Source organism: Apis florea, unplaced genomic scaffold, assembly GCF_048593485.1.
Source record: "Apis florea isolate Af1SG1 unplaced genomic scaffold, ASM4859348v1 contig_3772_pilon, whole genome shotgun sequence".
NCBI lineage: Eukaryota > Metazoa > Arthropoda > Insecta > Hymenoptera > Apidae > Apis > Apis florea.
Window position 1 is genome coordinate 4,417,034 of NW_028256845.1, and position 24,519 is coordinate 4,441,552.

At 22.1% G+C, this 24,519-nt stretch overlaps 5 protein-coding genes across 14 annotated transcripts; 1 reads left to right on the forward strand and 4 right to left on the reverse strand.

Annotated features, from left to right (window-relative positions):
* Positions 1 to 696: 696 nt before the first annotated feature.
* On the reverse strand, positions 697 to 7,191 carry LOC100871137 (uncharacterized). The gene is made up of 17 exons (XM_012495616.3): positions 7,049 to 7,191; positions 6,208 to 6,736; positions 5,503 to 6,124; positions 4,998 to 5,425; positions 4,663 to 4,864; positions 4,170 to 4,596; positions 3,715 to 4,083; positions 3,503 to 3,629; positions 2,950 to 3,419; positions 2,564 to 2,857; positions 2,444 to 2,488; positions 2,247 to 2,330; positions 1,926 to 2,166; positions 1,452 to 1,831; positions 1,220 to 1,383; positions 1,026 to 1,152; positions 697 to 952 (listed from the first exon to the last, which is right to left on the reverse strand). The coding sequence occupies exons 2-17, from the start codon at positions 6,734 to 6,736 to the stop codon at positions 893 to 895; spliced, it is 4,569 nt and encodes a 1,522-aa protein (XP_012351070.3). The 5' UTR covers positions 7,049 to 7,191; the 3' UTR covers positions 697 to 892.
* Positions 7,192 to 7,594: 403 nt separating this feature from the next.
* On the reverse strand, positions 7,595 to 11,571 carry LOC100864224 (protein DENND6A). Its single transcript, XM_003691242.4, has 10 exons — positions 11,493 to 11,571; positions 10,866 to 10,977; positions 10,463 to 10,756; positions 10,097 to 10,369; positions 9,837 to 10,022; positions 9,529 to 9,776; positions 9,264 to 9,454; positions 8,941 to 9,209; positions 8,653 to 8,865; positions 7,595 to 8,526 (listed from the first exon to the last, which is right to left on the reverse strand). Exons 3-10 carry the CDS (start codon positions 10,610 to 10,612, stop codon positions 8,326 to 8,328), a joined length of 1,731 nt encoding a protein of 576 aa, XP_003691290.2. The 5' UTR covers positions 10,613 to 10,756; positions 10,866 to 10,977; positions 11,493 to 11,571; the 3' UTR covers positions 7,595 to 8,325.
* Positions 11,572 to 12,655: 1,084 nt separating this feature from the next.
* Ric (Ras-related protein interacting with calmodulin) lies at positions 12,656 to 18,240 on the forward strand. 7 transcript variants are annotated; one of them, XM_086915248.1, is made up of 6 exons: positions 12,656 to 13,151; positions 13,233 to 13,289; positions 13,417 to 13,490; positions 13,593 to 13,784; positions 13,866 to 14,009; positions 17,809 to 18,240. In XM_086915248.1, exons 1-6 carry the CDS (start codon positions 13,010 to 13,012, stop codon positions 17,878 to 17,880), a joined length of 681 nt encoding a protein of 226 aa, XP_086771374.1. In that variant the 5' UTR covers positions 12,656 to 13,009; the 3' UTR covers positions 17,881 to 18,240. The 7 variants fall into 7 exon arrangements, with proteins under 7 accessions (XP_086771374.1, XP_086771372.1, XP_086771376.1 ...); XM_086915250.1 differs by lacking the exon at positions 17,809 to 18,240 and adding an exon at positions 14,066 to 14,325 and having other exon boundaries at positions 12,665 to 13,151; XM_012495623.3 differs by lacking the exon at positions 17,809 to 18,240 and having other exon boundaries at positions 12,725 to 12,948; positions 13,031 to 13,151; positions 13,218 to 13,289; positions 13,866 to 16,249.
* LOC100871016 (uncharacterized) lies at positions 16,393 to 20,100 on the reverse strand. 4 transcript variants are annotated; one of them, XM_086915242.1, is made up of 7 exons: positions 19,365 to 19,692; positions 19,050 to 19,294; positions 18,502 to 18,796; positions 18,344 to 18,419; positions 17,847 to 18,017; positions 17,067 to 17,135; positions 16,393 to 16,866 (listed from the first exon to the last, which is right to left on the reverse strand). In XM_086915242.1, the coding sequence occupies exons 2-7, from the start codon at positions 19,214 to 19,216 to the stop codon at positions 16,772 to 16,774; spliced, it is 873 nt and encodes a 290-aa protein (XP_086771368.1). In that variant the 5' UTR covers positions 19,217 to 19,294; positions 19,365 to 19,692; the 3' UTR covers positions 16,393 to 16,771. The 4 variants fall into 4 exon arrangements, with proteins under 4 accessions (XP_086771368.1, XP_003691406.2, XP_086771370.1 ...); XM_003691358.4 differs by having other exon boundaries at positions 19,050 to 20,100; XM_086915244.1 differs by lacking the exon at positions 17,847 to 18,017 and having other exon boundaries at positions 19,365 to 19,738.
* A 1,180-nt stretch (positions 20,101 to 21,280) lies between these two features.
* On the reverse strand, positions 21,281 to 24,172 carry LOC100871967 (uncharacterized). The gene is made up of 4 exons (XM_003691293.4): positions 23,934 to 24,172; positions 23,330 to 23,370; positions 22,514 to 22,710; positions 21,281 to 22,228 (listed from the first exon to the last, which is right to left on the reverse strand). The coding sequence occupies exons 1-4, from the start codon at positions 24,016 to 24,018 to the stop codon at positions 22,174 to 22,176; spliced, it is 378 nt and encodes a 125-aa protein (XP_003691341.1). The 5' UTR covers positions 24,019 to 24,172; the 3' UTR covers positions 21,281 to 22,173.
* Between the last annotated feature and the right edge of the window lie 347 nt (positions 24,173 to 24,519).

Genomic DNA, 24,519 nt, shown 5'->3' on the forward strand with positions numbered 1-24,519 from the left:
TTCAATGGCCAAAACAACAAAAGAAGAAAAAAAGGAAAAAAACAGTATGAAGAGAGAATGAATCATCATGGTGTACTTCGGCAGTCCCCCTATTACAAAAACGACTCTGTGAATTGTGTAATAAAAGCTATCCTATGGTACAGTGCATTCACTCATAAGAATGAACATACACCCGATACGTATATAAAATAATATACATAATATACATATGAAAATAAATAAATAAGAAAAAATAATATATATATATATATACATAAATTATATATATATGTGTATATATATATATATATGTATATGTTGTTGACTCCATTGAAAGTATGATAATATATTATGAATATTAATGAGAGTATAAGAAGGATAAGCATTAATTACAAAACTATTAAAAGAGAATAATTAATATAAGTGCGGAATGTAACAATAAAGGTCGTGTACCTCGTGAAAAATAAACTGAAAAAATATATAAGTAAATTCATAAATTTTTACCTATCAATCAGAGTTCCTTTCTAATATATTAAAAAAAAATTTTTAAAAAAATAATAAAAATAAACTTTTGAAACCAAAATATGTAAATATTTGACATGTATACTAAAAAAATATAGTATACATGTATAGTATATAATATTAATATTATTGTTTATGGAATTATATATTTAAATTAATATTTTTATGTTCAAATGCGAGTAATAAAAAACAATATTTAAAAAATACATTATTTTAATAAGATGTACAATTAAAGGATGCATAAATATTGTTTCATTATTCTTATAATATGTTATAGTGAATAAAGTAAATTCAAGTAGAAAAATCACAGAAAATATCTTGCTTAATAACATAGTTATAATGTAATATTTGTCCACAATTTATTCACTGGCACAATCTATTTACAATATTTTCATTTTCTTCTAGTTCTTAAAGTTCGAGTTGTCATAGTTGGAGTGATAGTTACTGTACTCTAAATATACAAACGATATTTAAAATGTATAACATGAACATACATAGATTATAGAAAAATTAAAAGCAATTACCTCAAGTGGTTCTATATCTTGAAAAGATTCATCTCCTGTAACATACAGTTTCTTTCTACGAGTATTTTTTTTTTTTTCCGAAACTTGTTCCGGAGGTGGTGGTAAAATGGTACGTTTTGTACTTCGCCTAATAAAAAAAATAAATTTTAATATTAATTATTAATATGTACAATTTTTGTACTTTGTTATTATACTTTGAATCGGAGCCAGAAAGATCGATCACTGAAATTTCATCTTGTTTCGGTGAAGATGGTGTAAATTTCTTTGGTGGTCGTCTCATTCGACGTTCTTTAAGTACTACTTCATCTTCAGACGTATTTCCACAATAGTCTCTTTCTTTCAAATGATTCTTTGTTAACTATAAAAAAATAATTACTAAATAAAATTCATTGATAAGTATTATATTAAATTCTATAATATAGATACCTTTTGTTTTTGTTTTTCTAATTCTTCTTGTTGATTTTTTACTAAACTTTCATATTTTGACACCATTTCATCCCTATTCCTCATAAATGTTTCCATTTCACGCTCTTTTTCGATTAAACTATTTTTTAATTCTTCGTTCATAATTCTTAATCTTTCGTTCTCTGCTTGTCTCTCTTGAGCACTTTGTTGTAAAAGATCTAATATTTTGGCATTTTGTTCGTTATGTTTGATACGAATTTCTAACTGTTCAATATATTCTAATTTTTGAGAAAGCATGTTTTTCGTATCAGTTAAATCCTTAATTGTATTCTTCATTTCTATTTCCATTAATTTATCATTTCTGTCATCATTTTCGTTTTTGTTTATCATATACTTCATTTCTGTAACAATCAAAATATAAAAATTTTAAAATCATATCTTATATTATAATATAAGACAAAATCAAATATCAACTACATCAATTAAATATCGGACCTTTCTGAAGAGAATTTATTTCAGCATCTTTATCTCGCTCTTTTTCCTCTGCTTGTTCTAAACGATCTTCGAGTTCTAATATTCTATCGTGATTTTCGTTTAATAATTTTTGCAATTGATCTTTCTCAATTTGACATATTTCTAAATTTCTATTTAATTCATAAATCTTTTCCTGAAGCTCGGTTAAACTTTCAACATTATGTTCTAGCTCTAATATTTTAGCAGCATGTACTTCCAAACACTAGAATTTTATTAAAATTATTAAATTATTGAAAAAAAAAATATAGAAATATAGAAATTTGTATAAATTTTTTTCAATACCTGTGATTTGATATTACTTTTTTCTGCTGCAGATGAAAGTTCCTTTTTTAAATTACTTATGGTTTCTTCATGTTCATTTTTACACTGTAATAATAAATATTATATTATTTATTTTATTTGATATATATGATAAATATTATTTTATTTAATTATATTTGATGATATGAAAAATGATAATTTCATCAATTTATGTATACCTTTAAAATATGAGTATCAAAATCTGCTTGTAATATGTTCAATTTCTGTAAAAATATAACTCTTTTAAAATGTTTAAATTTGCATAAAATATTCTTATAATATAAAAAAAAATAACATACTTTCATATATTGATTACAATCATTTTTAGCAAGAGAAAGTTGTTGTTCAGTTTCATTTATTTGTTGTTGATAATTGTTAATTTTTGTTTCGAAAGAAACTTTAATATCATCAGTATTTTTTAATGTTTCTTGAATTTGTATTTTATCTTTTTGTATCAAAGATAATTCTTTTTCAAGTAAATCAATCGTCTGTTTATATTTTTCTTTCTCAGCTTTGCTTATATTATTTTCTTCTAAAAGTTTATCTATTCTTTCTTTTAATAGTATCATCTCTTGATCCACTTCTCTAAGTATCTTTAAAATAAAAGAATAATTATATAGACATAAAAAAAAATATATATTTTATTTTTTATTATTATATTTATTATTATATTTTTTTTACTAACCAAACACTTTTCTTCGTATTGTATCTTAATATCATCATATTTCACCATTAACTTTGCTAATTTATTTAAAATCATCTCATGATCATTAGTTTCTTCAATAAAATTTGTTTGATTAATCTTTTCTTTTTCCATATTCTCAATTGTCTGGCTACTTTTATTAATCACATCATTTTTAGATGTTTCAACGCAATATTCGTCAGATTCCATATGCACTTGACAACCTATTTCTATTGTTTCAACTTTAACTTTACATTCTATTTTATTTTCATTTTTAATTTTAAATTGTACATTATTCATTTTCAAATTATATATTTGTTCAGATATATCTTTTAATTTAATTTTAGCACACTCTAATTCTATCTTTAAACTTTGTATTTCAGTTGTACTTCGTAGTAATTTTTCTTTTAAAGTTGAATTCTCTTCGTCTATTGCAATTATTTTTTCTTGTATTTGAGTATCAAATATATTTTCTGTACAATTAACAATAATATCAAGTTAATATCATAATTTTAAATCAATATTAAAAATTTTTAATTAAAAATTATGTACATACCTGTCTGTGTATTTTTATTATTTTGATTTGAATCTACAACTCTTTCTACATTAAGATCAGAAGATACTTCTTTTATAGCAATATCTTGATCTTTATCTATTAAACATTCAAAAGATTTTTTATAATCCTATAACATAAAGATTTAAATTAGATTTAAATGAGAAAAGTAGTTTTACATATTTAAAATAGTTATTAATTAATTAATAACATACATCACTTTCACATTCTAAATTTTGTTTCTTATTCTTTGTAATATCAATTGTTTTTTTCAATAATTCAAATTCATCGAAAAACAATAATTTTTCATTTTCCAATTTATTTATTTGTTCTTGCATTTTATTTTCATAATCCAGTATTTTTTTATTTTGATTATCCAATTTTTCTTCCAATTGTTCAATTATTTTGATTTTTTCTGACAAACACATATTAATATGTGTAAGATTTGCTTCTAAGTCATCTATTGTTTCTTGTTTCTCAAATAATTCCTCTTTTTGCTCTTTAATTTCATATTCTTTTTCTCTCATTTCAGTAGTGATAGAAATATAATCTTCTTTTGCTTCATTTAAAAATACTTTAAGTTTCTGAAATAATATAATTATATAATAAAAAAGATATATATCATGTAAATTATAAATATATTATTTCTTATAATAATTATTATAAATACTTTAACTTGTTCTTGTTTTGCAAATAATTGAGATTTTAATTCCTCTATGTAATAATTTGTGTCTTCATCGGAACAAATATCTTGCTGAGCTGCATTTAGTAAATTTTTTATATTTTTTAGATCTTCTTTTGTTAAAGCGAGTTCAAATGTTGCGTTATTTTTTTCAACCATTAGAGTTTGATTTGTTTCTTTAAGTTCTTTCATATCAATCTTTAAAGAAACAACTTTTGATTTTAAATGTGAGTTTTTTATCTCTAATTCTTCAATATTTCTTGAATAATCATCTGAATTATTATCACTAAGAGATGAACGTCTTCTCTTGCGACAACTAAGTTGATCCAACTTTTGTTTATAAAACTCTTCAACTTGTTTTACAGACCATTGAAGTACATCTTCTTGTTGTTGTTCTACATCTTTTATATGATTCCTAAATTACATATCATTATATTTAAATAAAAAGTTTTATAAAAAACAAAACAAATTTAATACATACTTCCATTCTATTTCAAGTTTTTTCATCATAGATGTATAAGTATCAGCCATTTCTTGACGTATTTGTAGGTCACGAGTTAATGCAGAACTTTTTAAAACAGAAATTTCTTTCTTCAATCTCTCGTTTTCATTCATTAATTCATCATATTTTTCAAATCGAACGTAATCAGATGTACTAATATCATCAACTGTGTTCTGCCATTCTATAAAAATAATATAAATTATTATATTGTAATACATACATATGTAATACATATATTCAAAAAATTATAAATTATAAATTAATATAAAATTATAAATTATAAATCAAAATTAATTAAAAAATGGAAAACATACCTTCACTTTCCAATTCTGTAGCATCCCAATCAGTTACTGTTTTTATGCTTTGTGTAACTATTTGTGAAAATCTTGATTTATTTTTATGTACTTTTTCCTTTTCTATAACTATTTTCTTTGCAATTGCAGAAAAATTGAGTACATTTTGCGTTTCTATGTATAAATTTGGAATAGGATTAATATTTACTATTAAAACTATATGTTCTTTACCCGATAATGCTTTTTGAAACAATCTTGTTAACTTTGATTCTCTAAATGGTCCAATATGTTCTATTTTTTGTTTTGATAATTGTCCTTCATGAATACTTTTTAAACACCTTCCCAATACTAGCAGACTTGTATTAATATTTTGTGCTTCTTTTAATCTATCTCCAATATTTAATGTTTTTTTTAATCGTTCTGAACCAGCCAAATCACAAAATGCAAACCTATTTAAATAAAAACAAATAATAAAAAAAATAATAAATAGATAATAAAAAGAGAAAAAGGTTTATATTTTACATACGTGCTAACTTCAACAGAAGTAGGATCATTTTCAACATAATATTTTAATAATTTAATAGTAAATATGCAATGTGATCTTGAACTTCTTGCATTTAAGGCAGTCGCAGCTACTTTCAAATTATATTGTCCTGCCATTAAAACTTGATAAGCTTCAGAACCAGAATGTACACAAACAGCTTTTAAGCCTTTAATAAATGCTCTTCCTTGACTATCTGTTGCTAATTTAAGAGGTGTTCTTTTTTTTTGACATTCATTTGATAAAAGATCATATACAATTTCATTATAAATTTCAGCAAATGAAACCCAAATAGAATAATGTGCATCAATACATTGGCTTGGTCTATTAGGTGATTCTTCTTGTAACAATTTCTGCATTTCTTTATAAGTATTAATATATTGGTATTTATCTACAGAAGCAAATGTTAATAATTTGGTTTTTATCTCTAATTCTTGTGCACGTTCAAGAGGATCCAAAATAACAACATCACAGTGATTTACAGGTTTGTAAAAAGGAGTAGATTTTGGTGTAATATTGGAAAAGACAAATTCTAAGCATCTTGGTATTATTCCAGGAGATGTAGTAGTTCCTTGTAATGTATAAGATTTCCCTGAATTTGTAGTACCTGTAATAACATTATATTAGAATAATTTAAAATATTTATATCATCATATATTAATTTATATTTTAGTTATTTATTAAATTTACCATAAGTCATAATAGTAGAATTCTGCCCACTTAAAAAATCTATCATTTGTTGCTTCACAGCTTGTTCAAATAATTCTAATTGAGTAATTTCTGGTCCAAAAGTTTTAGTAAATGTAAATTTTCTACATACAATATCAGTACTATTGGATTTTTTGATACAACTAGTATTTTGATCTAAAGTTGGCAATCTTGTGAATAATGTTGTTGAATTAATAATTTTATATGCATCCTGTTGTTCTTGTGATAATTTTAACTTCTTAGGATATGGTTTCATTCGTAAATATACTTTAACAGTCTGTAAATTTTCTGATTCTGAATTTACAGAACCATTTTCTACAATATAATTGCATTCTTCAGATTCATTTTCATATACAGAAAGTAAATTTTTTTTAGTATCTTTTGAGACACAAGGTCTTTGTCCATAGGCTAATATACTTGGATCTCTTCCAAATAAATATGACATCTCATCTTGGGGATTATTATTATAAGAAGGTCTAATAGAATCTAATGTATTCTCTAATGTATTCATCTATAAATATTTAAAGAGTATATTATTTTTTATATTTTAATTATAATACAAAGAAAAAAAATTAAAGTTTGTTTTTATATCTTTTTATAATAAAATTTTCAATTAATTAAATGACATAAAAAATAAAATATCTTTACAAATATTAAATTATATATAAACAAAATTCTCATATAAATATTATTTAAATTTTATAAAATAAAAAAAAAACTTAAACTTCCTTTATTATTACATATTTCTAAAAACAAACTTTGTTTTTGAATACTGAATTTCTTATAATAAATTGATAATCTATTGTCAGTTTTAAATATATACCTTTTACTTTAAATCTATAATAGTCACTCATAAAACATTAGATTAATAATTACTTTAACTTAGCTATATGAAAATTTCAATAATTAAATCAAAATAAACATTCACGCACATTTCTTTCGCAGGAAGTTCACGTAAACCACAGCAAACGGTTAGTAGCTTATTTTGAAATCTTACATTAAAAATGCTTTCTGCTGATTGGTAGATTATTTAATAAACGTATTATTACCGCGTTCAACATGTAACCAATAAAAATCGAAGAATAGATTTATCTACCAATAAGAATGAATGTATAAAACTACATTCTGATTTGTGAAAAGTAGTTATTAAACTTATTACACATTTAGGAAATTAAAACTCAGTTAACAGAAAAATGTCATTTACAATACAAAAATAATTTCATATTTATAAAATTTAATTATAGAAAATTAAATATATATTGATATCATAGTATGCTATTTAGTTACATACTATTTATATTCTTTAATCTAAAAATTAATAATAATAATAACAATAATAGTAACAACAATAATAATAATACCATCAAAGTATTAAAATAAATCTTTATTATATTTTGTCATTCATATCAATATTTACAGATCTCAAATTAAATACATATGTACATGTAACAAATTAATACTTTTTCTTCTGTTACATTTACATATAATTAGAATTTACATTTTTTGAAATGAAAAGTATTTTCTTTTGGACATTCAAAATGGGAGTCCAAAATCATTAAAAATTATTTAAATGCATAATATTAAGAAAAAATTTTATAATATAACATGTATAAATTATAAAATATTATGAAACAACATAATCATTTATAAAAAAAAGTATCATGAATATACCTAACATTTTCAATTAATGTAGGAATAATGAGTTATAAATATGAGTTATTATTTCATAAGTCTTTAGTTGCACCTATGGAATATTTCACGCACCATTATTGACTTTTATATCACGTTTCATATTACATATAAAAAGAATATATGGTCCTAATATCCGCCTTGGAGTATTTAATCATTTAAATAAAAAAATGAAATCACAAATAAAAATAAATTATTTTTTTAAAATATAAAACATAATTATTTTCCTATATTTTTTTGCTTTTTATATATTCTATATATTTTTATCAATATTATTTTCTTTCAATTCAATTGTTAATTATTTACCATTAGAGAGCAATTTTAAGAAATATTTTTGACCTAAATCTTTCATCAAATTGATGACTTGAATAGCAATTACCGAATTTTAAAATTAATACGATAATCGTAATGTCAAGATTCATGATTCAAAATATCTTTCAAATCATCTGGTAAAGTATGTGTGATGTCATTTATTCTTTCTTGAAGCTTTTCTCTTACAGAATTTCCTATAGGTACTTCATCAATATAAGTTTTTTCTAATTTCTGTCGAATTCTAAGAATCATATCTACTAATTCTACTTCTTGTTTTCCTTGTACCCAAGTTTTTAAATCCTATAAATAATAATAATAATTTATAATAATAATTTATTTAAAAAATTAAAAAATAAATATAAATTTGAAGGAAAATAGAATAAAATTTCACATATTTATACAATTTATAATTATAATTTAACATACCGCTTGTGATAATGCCTCAAGTTGTATGACTTGTAATTTTTGTGATAATTCTGTGTATCTAGTATGAAACCAACCAGAAAAGTTAGGTGAACGAAAAAATCGTCGATACAATCCAACCCAATCTCCTTTTATACCAGTAGTTAATTGTGGTCCAGCGCTACTTAAAGTAGCTAAAAAATCATCTGGATTAAATAATTCAGGTATGGGTGTAGCCTAAAATTAATTATAATTAATATATATTATTCAAATTTTGAATATAAAACAAAATAAAAAAGAGATAATAATTACTTTAAAAGGTGATATGTCCTTTTGTAATGGCATAAGACTTGCAATATATCTTTCAAGAGGTATCATGAAACTTTCAGTCAATTCTATTAAATGACGTTTTAAAAGAGCTGTTTGTGCTTCTCCTGGTCTTTTTGTTTGGATACCTCTAAATAATTTTTTCAATATAGTTTTGTCTTTCTGAAGGAAAGGTTTATATTGTGTATAAACTCCTGGTTTTGAATCTAATACTTTAAGATTCTCCGATTTTTTTATTTTGTATCTTTGATTCTCTAAAATATAATAAACTTATATATTCTATTCCTACATTATTTCATAAAACTCACCATTATTAGTTCCATTACTTATTCTTATAATATGAGGCCAATGTTGAAGAGTTTTGGCAAAAAATGGATTAGTTACACCTAATATTACAGCAGGTGGTGATGGAGCATCTGTAGTATATTCTTTGAATTCAGAATCATGAATTGTAAAATAAGGTCGATGATCAGCACAATATTTTAATGGTGCAATCATTCTATAAAATATTAAACTTTTTATTTCTTTTGTAACTATTTTATAATCATTTTTAAGATATAATAAAATACTTACGCAACAAGTGCTTGAACCATTTCAGAACAACCAGTAGGTGAACTAGCCATAACAACAATTGGTTCACTAAGTAATACTAATTCCCATAATAAATGTACATAACTTACAACACTAGCTAAACTTCTAAACATATCTCCTTCATAGGCAGATGTTAAAATTAGTCTTCGTGTTGCATGAAAATTTGGCGCATGATCCATGGCAGCAATTGTAGGTGCAGTTGCTTTATAGTTTTGATTTGGGATATAAGTCTAAAATGAATATCATATATTTTTATAATGCATAAAATTAAATTATTAAAATTTTTCTACCTGAAATAAAACACCTATAAGTGGTAAATGCACTATTTGGCCAGGTGTTGGAGATGGCCATTGGTCAATTTCTCTTATAATAGCTTCCATCACTGTATTGCCCATTTCAAAAAATTCAGGTGCAATTAAAGCACATAATTCACCAAAGAGATTCACAAATGGCAGTTTTGTAATTATAACAATACTCTAATATATATAAATAAAGTTATTAAAATTTAAAATCCTGCATTTATATCTTTATTATCTTATATATTATAAACCTTTTGAAAATATCCTCTTGGAAGAGATTTATCTTTCACTTGACGGAAATATACATAACCCCAATAATAATCTTTATCACATTGTAAAAATGGAGGAGATTTTCTATCATATTCTTTTAAGGCTTTAGTCTCTTGAAGTATAGCTCCATTTTGTCTTATTCTGACATGATATTGTGTATCTCCCATGCAACCAGAGTTAGAGTCAGGAAAAGCAAGATAACAAATATTAGATCTCTCTTGTTCAGATAATTTGATATGAGATGGATATATAGCCTATATGATAAAAAAAATACTATTAGAAATAATAAAATATTTATAGATAAAAATATTATATTAAAAGCTAAATATAAAATATGATAAGAATACCTCTATAGCTTGGCCTAATTCAAGATCAAAAGTAACAATGCATATACAATGTATCCAATTATGAAAACATTCCCATTTCCCATATATCATTTCTTCTTTACTATTTATTTTATCCATTCTTTTAGTTTTTGAACAGGAAGCAACTGACATTTTAGGATTTAATTAATGTAACCATATGATAAAGACCATGTCACTTGATATCTTGTCAAATAACAATTTTTAACAACTTCTATTCAATTTGTAACTTAATGTATATAAAGCTATGTAATAATTCCTATAAAGGAATTTGAATATCTGAAAAATAATAAAATTATGTTAAAATATATTTTATATTCTTTTTTTAAAAAATATATAATATTATTACTATATTCTATAATAAGTTAAATTAAAAACAAAAACTTACAATTTTGTTATACATTTTGCAAATTTAAATTAAAATTTTCTTCTTGATAATTTTTTTTTAGTTTTAATAATTTCATAATTATTTTTAACTTCCATATATATATATTTTTACCCTGTTTAATGATATTTAAAACATTTAATTCATTTTTAAACTATGTTTATTATCATTGAATATAGGGAACAAAATGTCAGGAAAAAATATTAATTGAAGAATCAAAAAACTCAAAAACACGAGGGTTATTATATGTACACTTATTTCATTATTATTTATTATTTACACGCAATTGTTAAAATGCCCACGTGTTTTTCATCTTGTGATAATAATAATCTGTCAAACATTTTAGTTGAGTATTGAAAATAATGGCATAGAAAGGAAAATTTTCATGAATAATGTTTACACCAGTACTTTTTTTCACTGAAAGTATCTCCGTATATATGTATTCAATGTTCTGTCTCGCTTTATTAAAGAAAGTCTTCATAATGCTCTATAACAATATTTCTATAACCTCTGAAACCTATCATATAAGTATTTTGAAAAATTTTATTTAAATACGTCAATCTTCTTAAATAACATCAGATCAAAAAATACTATATATATACATATATATTGCAATCAATGCAATTATACCTCGCATTTTAATCATGAAAAATTTGCTTATGCTATTACTCTATTCTTCTAATACATACATATATTAACTCGTAACAATACTGATATTTTATTAGTTTAAATCATGAATTTATCTATATACAAATCATAATATATATCGAACTTATTAATCGCAGAATTTATAATCCTAAAGATATTAATAAATATTAATAAATTTAAAAAATATTAATAAACGAAGAAAAATAAGGATAATTTTTATATCTGCATATATATTTTATTTTTATAGAAATATTAAAAAGATTTAATATTAAATAAAATTAAATATAAAAAAAATTATATATCTTTTATTATCATTTATTTTATATGTACGTTTAATTTTCGTGTAATAAAAAATTTATATTTAATAAATTTAATTATATATTAATATATAATTTATAATAAATTTAATATATTTAAAGAAAGTATATTGTATGATTATATATGTATGATCATAAGAATCATAAGCAAATAAAAATTTTAACATATTATAATATTATTCATATGAATAAATTTCGTTTCGATATAGAATAAAATATAATTAATGAAATCAATTAATTTTTGCATATTATTATATAAAATAAGTAATTTGTATATATGCGCATATATTATTCTATACCGGTAAATTGCACCAGTATATTATTTTATGTTGATTAAAATTTATGATTTAACATAATTGCAATGATATATATATATATACACATATAAATTATATAAAAAATTCTTCATAACTGAATTTCATTAATAATAATTATAATATATAAATAAAAGCCATTAATAAATATAATGTTGTTGAATAAAAATAAATTTGTTCTATAATAACTTAGGTTATTATAAATTATAATTATTTTAATTTATTTATATATTTGTATAATTTTTTTACTTTTCAATTTTAATTTATAATATATTCAGATATAACGTATGTATTATAAAATTTAAAATCCATTATGATAAAATACAACATAAAAATATTTATTTCATTTTTTATTTTGCTTAATATATTAATTAAATTTCATTAAAAATTAAAGTTTTTATAATAAATAATACTTTCTGTTTTAAATTACTCTTATTGTTAAAAAATGATCAGTAAAATTAGATATATATGCACATATGTACTTATGTATAAACAGATCTATTATACTAACAATAGAGCAAATGGATACGCCCCTGAATGCACAATTGCGCGCGTGCTTAATCTTTGCGACTGTCATATTCTGTCAAGCCCGGTGAGCTTATGATCTTCAGCCATGCTAAGTCTAATTAAAAAAACATAAATTTTAGCCATTAAGTATCATTTGGTGAAGTTCAGAGCTATTACACAAAAAGTGGCTTGCAATCGTGATCAAACATGTATTGTATCTGTCCCGATCTCATAGCCGATACGGGTGTGTCTATACGCGTGTTCCAATACGTGACCAAGTATGTCAGTCAGTTGGTAAAAGTACGAGTTTGTTATAATCATAGCAAACATTAATTTATCGGTAAACAGAAATTTTTTAACGATGTCAGCTGGCATCCTGCAGGATAAAAGTGTAGCCTTGAACGGCAAGAATGATGTACCGGTAGTCTCGCAACCTACTACTAGGTGTGGAGTTAGAGTTTACAAAATTGTTATTTTGGGTGATGGTGGTGTTGGTAAATCAGGTAATATAATTTATATTGTGATTTATTTAGAAAAGAAAAATATATTATATTATATGTATATTACAGAAATGGTTTTTTCAGCGGTCACATTACAATTTGTCAGTCATAGCTTTCTTGATTATCATGATCCAACCATAGGTAAGAATTTATTGCAATAATACAATAAATAATAGTATAAATGTTTAAAAATATTTATGAAATTATTTTCTTAGTACTTTTTAGTTTTTGGAGTAATATGCCATTTAATGTTCTTTGTTATTGACAGAGGATTCATATCAACAACAAGCAGTTATTGATGGTGAAGCTGCACTCTTAGATATATTGGACACAGCAGGACAGGTTAGAATCTTATTGAAAAAAAAAAAGATGATTTTATAAAAAATCATATTAATCATATATTATAATTTTATATATACATATATATATATATTTTATATATAGGTCGAATTTACAGCTATGCGTGACCAATATATGAGATGTGGAGAAGGTTTTATGATATGTTATTCTGTAACTGATAGACATAGTTTTCAGGAAGCTTTAGAATATCGAAAATTGATAACACGTGTGAGAGCTAATGAAGATATACCATTGGTACTAGTTGGTAATAAATTTGATTTACAACATCAACGAAAGGTAAGTTATTAGTTTTTTATTTGCATTAGTTTTTATCTTAGCTAGGATTCATTAATTTTTTTAGTGTAATAAACATTATAGGTAACTACAGAAGAAGGAAAAGCACTTGCTGAGCAACTTGGTTGTCCCTTTTATGAAACATCTGCAGCTCTTAGACAATTCATAGATGATGCATTTTATTCATTAGTCAGACAAATTCGAGCTAAAGAGAGATCAAGAAATTCAGTACGTAAACATAGTCGTTGGTGGCGACTTCGTTCTATACTTGCTTTTATTTTTAGGAGAAAACAAAGACATGTTAACAATCATCATTATTCTCCTTAAATTGAACTATTTTAATAAATATCTTTTTGATAGCGTTTATCTTAAATTAACAAAACGTGGCATAAACAGTTTAAAGTTTTATAAATACACAACGAACAAAATTTTTTATGATTCGTTTCATAATAGTCTCTTAATCTAAGGATTGATTCTATAACATCTCACTGCCTTATCTTTAACCCCATTATTTTCAATAGTAGTAATGGAGACATGAAATATAGATTATATTCCTCATTTTTATTATAAATATTATTATAAATATTGCAATAATATCTTTTATTATTTTTAATATTTGAAAAAATATAAAATGAAATATAAATAACAAGAATATATATTCTAAGAAAAACTTTCAGTTAAAACTAATAAATTATCTATAATTCTGTCTCCAATTTCTTCATTATTATTTATTAGAAAAATTTTTAATATTCTTTAAAATGTGTTATTATTAAAAACAATAATTAATTTATTATAATTCAATATCTAATTACCTTAAAAGTATTCTACTTTTTTTAAAATTAATGTAATTATAATAATCACTTATTTTCTTTGATTTAAATTCTAATTATTAATTTTCAATTTATTTAATATGACCAAAGAATTTAATATTTCATGTTAAAACAAAATGAAATATTAAATAAAAATATAGAATATACTATAAAATGTGAGATGAATGGAAAGCTTTATAATATACATGCTAAATAATTGTTGAATTAATGAATTAGAATATTAATAAATAAAATTTATTTATTTATTTACTAATTTAAATTTTGCAAAAATAGAAATTATGAATTATTTTATATTGAATTACATTATTACAAAGAGAGAGTATACGAAAGTTATAATAATTTGTAAAGTTTAAACATGTTACATATTTAAAATTTGCATAAAGTTTCCAATCAAAAAAGAATATATAAATATATTTTTATGTTTAAAAATTAAAGAAATAATACTAACATGCATATGATTATAAATCTATAAATTTTATGTTTATAAAATATTAATACTTTTAAAACGGCTCCTAAAAAATTTTTAAAATTATACATCTAATAGATTTTATTTTTGTGTCTTTTAATATTTATTAATTTTTGAAGTTTTTAATTCGTGCAGCTTGAGAATATGTGATTTTTTTTTCTAGAGTATATATATATATATCATAAATCAATTAAGTAATTAATAAGTAAGAATATACTTTATATAATTTATATAGTTGCCAGATAATAAAACAAAACTATAATGGCAAAAGTCAGTACATAAAAAAATATTGTTAAATGTAAGTTTATATACTAAACGTCTAGTCGTTACTTAATGTTTCCTAGTCAAATTTTGCATTTTGTTAAACATGCAATAATTTCACAGTTCACAGATACAATTATGAATTTCGATTATATACAGTTTAACGTGATCATTTATATTTATCATATCTTCGAAATATTTATACATGTTGGTATTATATTTGTTACAATATTTTATAAACAGTTTACTAATAAGAAAATCTGAATATTAATATTTGATCTATTTTAATAGCTAATATAATAATTTTGATTTTTATTTTATAGTAATAAGTACAAAGTATTATTGTCAAAGCTGATAATCAATTATCAATATATCAATAATAATTTTGTCCTAATACAGTAAAAAGTATTAATAAATAAAAATTAACCATACATAGCAATTCAAAATACAGTATGAAATTTATGTAATATATGAAACATGTAAAATGTGTTTAATTTTCTTTTATTATTTTTCATAATAATAAAAAGAGATTATATGTAATTCTATGTAATATATTATTTCTTTTTATATTTAAACAAACTAGGTATATTTATATATATATGAAAATGAAATTTTTAAAATTAACAACGATGGAAGACAATTTATATATTCGTTCATCGTTCGTTTAATGTACAATATATTACATATAAATCAAATTAAATAAATAAATGTTAATTAAAAAATACAAAACACATTTTACAGTGACAATACAATAAAATAATTAAATGAAATGTAAGTTTATGATGTACTAATAAAAAAATTTAAATAGAAAAAAAATATTTAAAAACGCACACATGATATTGCATGCTCATTTTAAAATTGAGCAATAAATTTGATATAATTGAAATAAAGTACCGAAATAATTGAAATAATGTGTATGAGTTGTTAATTTTAACAAACTAATTGGAGATATTAAAAGATTGTAATTGTAATTTCCGTGTTTATATTACATAATATAAGTTGCATAGATATTTTCAATTTTCATATTTTACACGAAAATTAAATAAATACAAAATAGGATATTAAAAACATTTATTTTATTTATTTACATTCAATTTGATAAAAAAATTTAATAACAATATAAAGAATGAACAGAATAAAAAATTTATATATATAATATTTTATAATAATGTGGAATAAATTAATACTTATACAATCTTAGAAATCTTTTCCTATTTTGCTAAAAAATACATATTTTGTTTTTTATGATTGCACTATAAAAAATTGCAAATTATTTTCAAATTTCTATTATTACTTATAAATTAATGATTATAACTATACAAAAGATTCAAAACATTTCTTGTTTTGAAAATATTTATAATTTAATTATATTTAATAAATGATCGACATATATTTTTTATTCATTGTGTGAAATATTTTTTAATTATTCATTATCAGTCTCCATTGAGTCTTCCATTTGATGTATGTTGATCTCGTCCGCTTTCTATTATATTACTATCTGTTCTTCTATTTTCTGTTTTACTAATTTCTATGTGAAAAATCGCAATAAAAATAAAATAATTTAAATTTATTATTTAAAAACAAATTGCAACGAATATTGTACATTTATTAAAAATTTTGTATTTTGTTGCATGATAAATGATAAGAAATAAGTTACATGATGATAATATATAATATGATTAAATTATAATAATATTGTAATATATAATTATAATATATAATATTTACCAGGATCTGGATTGTCATCTATATCCCCATTTGAATCGTTATTCTTTTGGATTTTTGAGCTTATCTGAGCTGAAAAAAAGTCATATAAACTATTATTGTTCTAATATAAAATAATAAAAACATTTATGAGAATTTGTAACATCCATATATTCTACAAAATGTTATTTGCTAGTAGATAACATTTTAATAATTTTTGCATTAGTGAGCCCTCTCCAATTAGTTTATATATGTATATATGTTATATTATATTATATTACAGATATATATATATTAATTATTTATAATATATATTAAATCTAAATAATAAACTAAAGTTTAATTTTATAATATATTTCAAATAAATAATGTAAAATGATATAATTTTTATTTTTTAATATAATAATGTAAATACATAGAATAAAATAAAATTTAAGATCAAATATTATGAATAATTTTTTTCTACAATTTTTAATTTGTATTATAAATAATATTACAATTATAATCTACAATTTTTTTTATTATTGGTATTTAATTTAATGCCTTTACTTTAAAATATAACATACTTTTATAATACATGAAAATTTATTTTTTCATTCACATCTTAAATCATTCTACATATTAAGTAGATAAGCAGTGTAAGTATTTATTAAAAAGCCTTATCAGATTCATTTAAATAGAAGCCTAATGGTATAATAAATGCATCAAAAATACAATATTTTATATACAGAATTTCTGAATAAATGTTGTTTTATTTTTGTGATAGATTTCTTTTCTCCTGAGACAGAAGAAACATATCACTACCTTTCGGCATTGTAACAGAGAAGCGAGGTTTTAGGCGCACAGCGCCAGGTGGATCTTTTGGAAGAATTGGAATTCCATGGTATTTCAAACCACGTTGACCAGCTAAAGATATTCTTACAGCTGATTCCGGAACAGGATCCAACTGAATCTTGTTAATTACTTCTCTTGTAGCTAAATTGGCAAAATGCCAAAATATCATAAAATACTAAGTCAATTGATAATATGGAAAAATTAAATAAAATGGAAATTGTATTAATATTTCTATTGATTTTATGAATATGTTAAAACAATTCAAAGAATTATTATTAGAAAAACTGCTTAAGGAGATGTAAATGAAAAATAATTCTTTTATAATTTTAAGAAAACAGTATCAAAATAAATCATTTAAATTATATACATTTCAAATTATTTTAATTTTATTTTATACATATATTATATTAAATATATAAAAATGTATAAAATAGATCAAAATTTAATGAAATATATAAAATACTTACTTTGTGGAATAAATACAGTTTTTTTTTGAGTAGTTAGATTACATGTAGATTTAATTTTATCAAGATCATTTTTCAACTAAAAAAATTTTAATGATTATATATTTATAATTTATTTATTAAGATATAAAATTCAAAATTATTTATAATTAATATTATACCTGTTCTATTTCTTCCTGTAGTTTTTTATTTTTTTCTCGTGTTGAATTTAATTCTATATTAAAATTATTTTTTTCCTGCCTTGTTTCCAAAGTGGCAGTTTTAGTAATATTTAACTTCAATAAATCTAAATCATTTTTATATCTATTAACAGAGTCTTCCAATTTATCATTTTTTTCCTTTAAATCTGCTTGTTGTTCCAAACGTACATGAAGTGATGCTACCTCATCTTCTGCATGCTTATATCTTTGTTCTAAATTTCCACGTAATGTAACACATTGATCTCTTTCTTCAGCACTAAAACATAATATTTATATGAATTAACATAGTATAACCACCATAATATATACATGTAATATATTAGATTTCTGTCAATTATTAAATCAGTTTTTAAGAATTTCAAACTTCAAGATGTAGAATTTATCTCGAATTATATAGCGTGGCTATATTTTTTATAAATAAATAATTTTTAAAAGTGACGGATGATGTGATAATATAAAATATGTAATAAATTAATTTATATAAATAAAAAATTATCTTATAACAATACCTAATTTTAAGTTGTTCATTTAACTCGTCAATCTGTCTAACTAATTCGATATTTTCAGAAGATAAAGTCCACCAGTTGCAAATGAGCATTAAACAAGCAACGAGAAGTCCTCCAACGAGGAGAGGAGGACATCGGCCTCCTCCGACTCTCATACTGTCAATTCCCATTCCTTATTTATTATATTTTATTTAACAGATATACATGTGCATTGAAAATTTGCACGTGTATAAAAAAATTAATCTTCACTATATATCAATCGTATTTTAGAGATGAAGAAATAAATAGCCTTATCAAGTGTCACAATTCATTACTTACAATTAATTCAAAGGCAATTAAAATAATAGCACGTTTCGAACTTTTTATTTTGGTAAGATTTTTTTTTTAAATTTTCATAAGATTTTTGTAAAAGCAAATACACTTAATGTGTTGTGGGCGTATCTAATATACACTACCGGTATTGACAATGATATGTATGCATTTTATCACAAAAAATATTAAATCAAATTATATTTTAATCTGTCGTGATTTTTAACACATATCGAACAACTTCGTTTATTTGTTGGCAATCATAACATGACATCAATGTTAAAACGATTTAAAATCAATTCGGTATATATTCATTATACTGAAATAAATGGTAACTGAACAACTGGTGACGGCTAACTATGCAATCACAAATATATATTATACATATATGCATACATACATATATGTATATATATATATATATATATATACATATATGTAAGCACTCATATTTTTTATACGTAGGATATATTTAATAACTAGAAATTCTTATTATGTCTATCTAAATATATATGTATATATGTAATGATAATAAATGAAATCGAATTTCGATCTTTATACGTGATTATCTATATATTTCTATTACAAACTTATATATACATATATACATATATTTTTTATGTTTAATATATTTTATGTAATTTTATATTTTTATTTTAAATAAAATTAAAATTATATCTTAAACACACAAATAACAAATATAGAGATCAATGCGATAAAGGATAAAAATAGAATAAAAATTGATATCAGCGCCATCTCCAGAGTAGATGAAATAAAAAAAAATAGAGATTAAAAATTGATAACACTATCTCTTGATATTTTGTTTTTAAGAAGATATTTTAGCAAGAGATGACACTAATACTCAATTCTTATTATATCTTATTTTGTCTTTAAAAAAATTTTTTAGCATTCGGGAGATAGCGTTAATTCTCAATTCTATTTTTATCTTTTTTTTATTATTCACATTCTTTATTTCTCTTCATTTGTAATACTTTAAAAATAGTACTGATTTTTTATTTTTTAACTTATTTATCTTTTCTTATTATTTGCTCTTTTTATTTATATTTGTTTTTGGAATATGACTACAATTTGAATATTACACTAAAATCTAACAAGGGGATCTATATTGTTCTTAAAGTTACTTTTATTAAGAATAAAATAAGAATACCACCTATCAGACAAAGAATTAATCAGTTAAGTTATATTTATTAAGAATTATTAAAAAATACAAATATTTAAAAATGTAGAAAATAACTTTATAAGGAATTATATTAAAAAATAAAATAAATTATCTTCTAAAATCTTTATACTAATATTTAAAAAAAAGTATATATTATATCTTTTAAATATCTTATTAGAAAAATTTGTACAATATTTTTTCATATCACATCTAATCAATATTTTTCATATCATTTTATATTTGTAGAAGGTAGTAAATCATCAATATATATATATATATATTTAAAAAATTATAAAATAGATGAGAAAATATTGAAATATTTTAATATTGCTACTATCAGAAATATTAATTTTTTTTAAATATTAATTTTTATGATTCAATATTTTTAGTACTATGATTGAAGTTGAAAAAACAAGCATTACATATATTTATATAAAAATACGTAAATTATATTATTGTTATCTTTGTATCAAAGACGCATAATTCGATAACTTATGAAAGTTTATATTTTAAATATATAAAAAGATAATTATCGAGATCATAATTTTTGAAATATCAATATTTATTTTACAGTTCATTTTGATTATTTTTATCATTGTAAAGTCTATCTATCATTACAAAATCACATGTAAAAAAAAAATTTTATGTTCTTATTTGAATAGAGAATATAATTACATATTCGTGTTTCTGGTATAAAGTGACGATATATTTTTTTCAAATATAAAAAAATTATATGAATAAGCAATTATTAAAAAAATATATTATTTTATTATATTTTTTATAAGGCAATTACAATATTATCGAACTTGGTATACAATTTGTACATTTTCTACTACTTCGAGTGCTTCAGCATCAGTGTCGCGAATCGTTAAGACCAATAAATTATATATATTATTATTTATTAGAGGTAGATATGTACATAAATAAATTTATCTAAATCTAATATTATATGTATATTACTACACACATGATTACTATTGCTGTATTATTGATTGATATTTTAATTTATATATGCTTTTAAATGTTGTACTGCACTTTGAAATTACATTCTATATTTTCTGTTGGTATATTTGTACTTAGTTTAGGATTTAGAATTTATGCAATATAATGAAATAAAGATACAAACAGCACCTTACATTCGTTATCACAGCTTAATATATTTTATATTATTTTTAATAATTTTATATTATTGGTATTGCATCTTTTTTTTGGTATTTTAAATTTAAACACAATATTGATAATTTTTAATTTCTGATTAATGTTTTAAATTTTGAATATTGATATTTATTTATTTCGCATTCCTGCATATCGATTTGCGATTGCTTGTTTTCTAATTTTTATAATATAATTCATATCTTATTTCTTTTATTATCATTTTTTCTTATGTTGAATGCATTCCCATTATATATATATATATATATATATATGTAAAGTGCATCTTGAACTATAGTCTTTAATCATGTTCAATCCTGATAATAAATTCGTGTTATTTTTCTAATTTCGTATTTGTTTTTTTTCTTTGTTTCATAACATTAAATACATTCCACAAATATCATCAAATTATCAAAATGTCAATATTTTCAATATATACATTTAATATTTGGATATCTGGGAATGTATATTATTTGAAAATAGACGCTATTTTTCTTTCGTAGATACTGTTGCACTTAACGTTGTTTGTTCTCTTTGATACCTAAAAAAAAAAACATAATTTAATCAAATATATGAAATATAATAAAGAAATAGAATGTTAAATTTTTTGTAATAATATGTTTCTTATACATATATAATTTATTTATCTCAAAACAAAAGAAATTCATATATTATTCATACATATTCGCAATAAATGTAATATATTAGATATAAAAAAATCATTATTCTTCGTAATATATAAAATTATTTCTTATTGTTTCAATATGATATGATTTGATACAATTTAAAATAATACTGTTGTATAATATTGAAAAAGTGGACTTACATTATTCCTCGACTAACTTGATACAAAGCTGTTAGCGCGACGAAAAGATTTACGCTAAAAAGACTCCAGTTTTTTGGAGTGATTGCTAAAGAATATCTGGTCCAGATTAAGCCAGTAATGCCTAAGGCAGTTGATTGGCTAATGGAAATTTGACTTGCTGGCCTCTGCAGGTCACCGAGGCCAGCTATTACAAGTCCCTGTAATTTGTAAACTTCGATTTTTAAACTATTAAAATAGATTTAAATTATAAAAAAAAATAATAAAAGATGAATAATCAAGCAAATGCAAGATGTATTCAGACAATTTACTTTAAAAAGTTGACCTATTTAGATAGATTAACTGCAATTTATTATAAGATGCACGTGCATGCGCACGATACTTTAGAAATTTTTTTGTATATAAAATTTACAATTTTTTAAATTATAAATATCTGATATTTACGCGAAATAATTTTTCTTTATTGTTTTTTATGTTAAAAAATATATTGATGATATATGATCGATTTTATATGCTATTATGAAAATACATGAATCATTACGGAATAATTAAAGTGATCATAGTAGTGATGTGTATTGATCATTTTTTCTTATAATATTAATGAATATAATATTAATATATTAACGAAAAATATATTTAAATTAAATCTATGTAGATATATTATAATTAAAATAATTTTTAAATTTGTAAATTTAATGATAGAGTAAAGTCTGCATGCATTAATTATTTTAAAATAATACGTTAAAATTGCATTAAATAATTAAACATATTGAATAATAATGTTTAATGAGATGTTAAAAGTTCAAAGTTATTACTGACCCATTTAAAAGCTGGTGCCCAGAAGAATATAGTCTGCGGACCTGAAAGGGGAAAATAAGTCGATACTACTATTATATATTTTTTGTAATAGTTGCAATATATATTATCAATAGAAAATTTAAAAAGGAATAAAATAAAAATAATTCGTAATATAACGATAATGATTATGTCATATTTTCGAATTTACGTGAATCATGTTTTATAATGTATGCATATTACTTAATCATTTTCATATTTCAAGTTTCAAATTCTAATTACAAAAACTTAATTTGCAACAATTTTTAAGCTATTTAATTATATCGATATATTATTTTTAATTTCCTCTTTACGATATAAAAACTTATAAAGAATATAAAGAAAAATGCATAAAAATCTAGCAATCTAATATCTAGAGCAGCGTGTCATAGTATGATATGATTTACATGCCATAATAACGGTCAAGTCTATTTGAATTTACATTTATAAAAAGTAAGAAATGTCTAAAGTTTATAAAATATTACATGTACTTTTTATCTGCCCAGTCAAATATAAGCAATAGAATGACAGAAGCGCATATGTTCTACGCACGTGTTACTATTTGAGAAATCATCGATAACTTACTAACCAGCTGGATGATTCCACAGTGGTTGAAACTTCTGAGGTACAAACTTGCCAATCGAATTCATTGTATTTTTGTATATAACCGACATTGTTTTTTATGTGTTTACACTAAAAATTGTTGCTAAAAGTTATTCAAAGAAAAAAAATTAAATAATTAATTATTTGAAGATTATAAAACGAGTGAATATGAAAATGACAAGTGGTAAGACGATCCGCACACTGAGACTGAATATCGCGAAGTGCAACGATTGGTAGTTGCGCTGCTGGTATGAGTCGTCCATACTTTCCTCACCCCGCTCACATTTCCTGGACCTAAAGTGCTGTGATATATTTTGTATATGTAGTATGTCGTTATATTCGCATACTGTCGTAAATAATTTAGAATTTTAACAAATATTCTTTTTGATCAATTAATATGATATATAGTGATATATAATAGTGATATAATAATTAATGTGCGATTATTAGCACGTGGAAATATCTTTCAATATCGATTCGAATCGATATTCAAATTATAATATATTATCATAAAACATTTTTAACTACTTTTGATTACATATCTATTAGAATAAAAATAATATTATGATCTA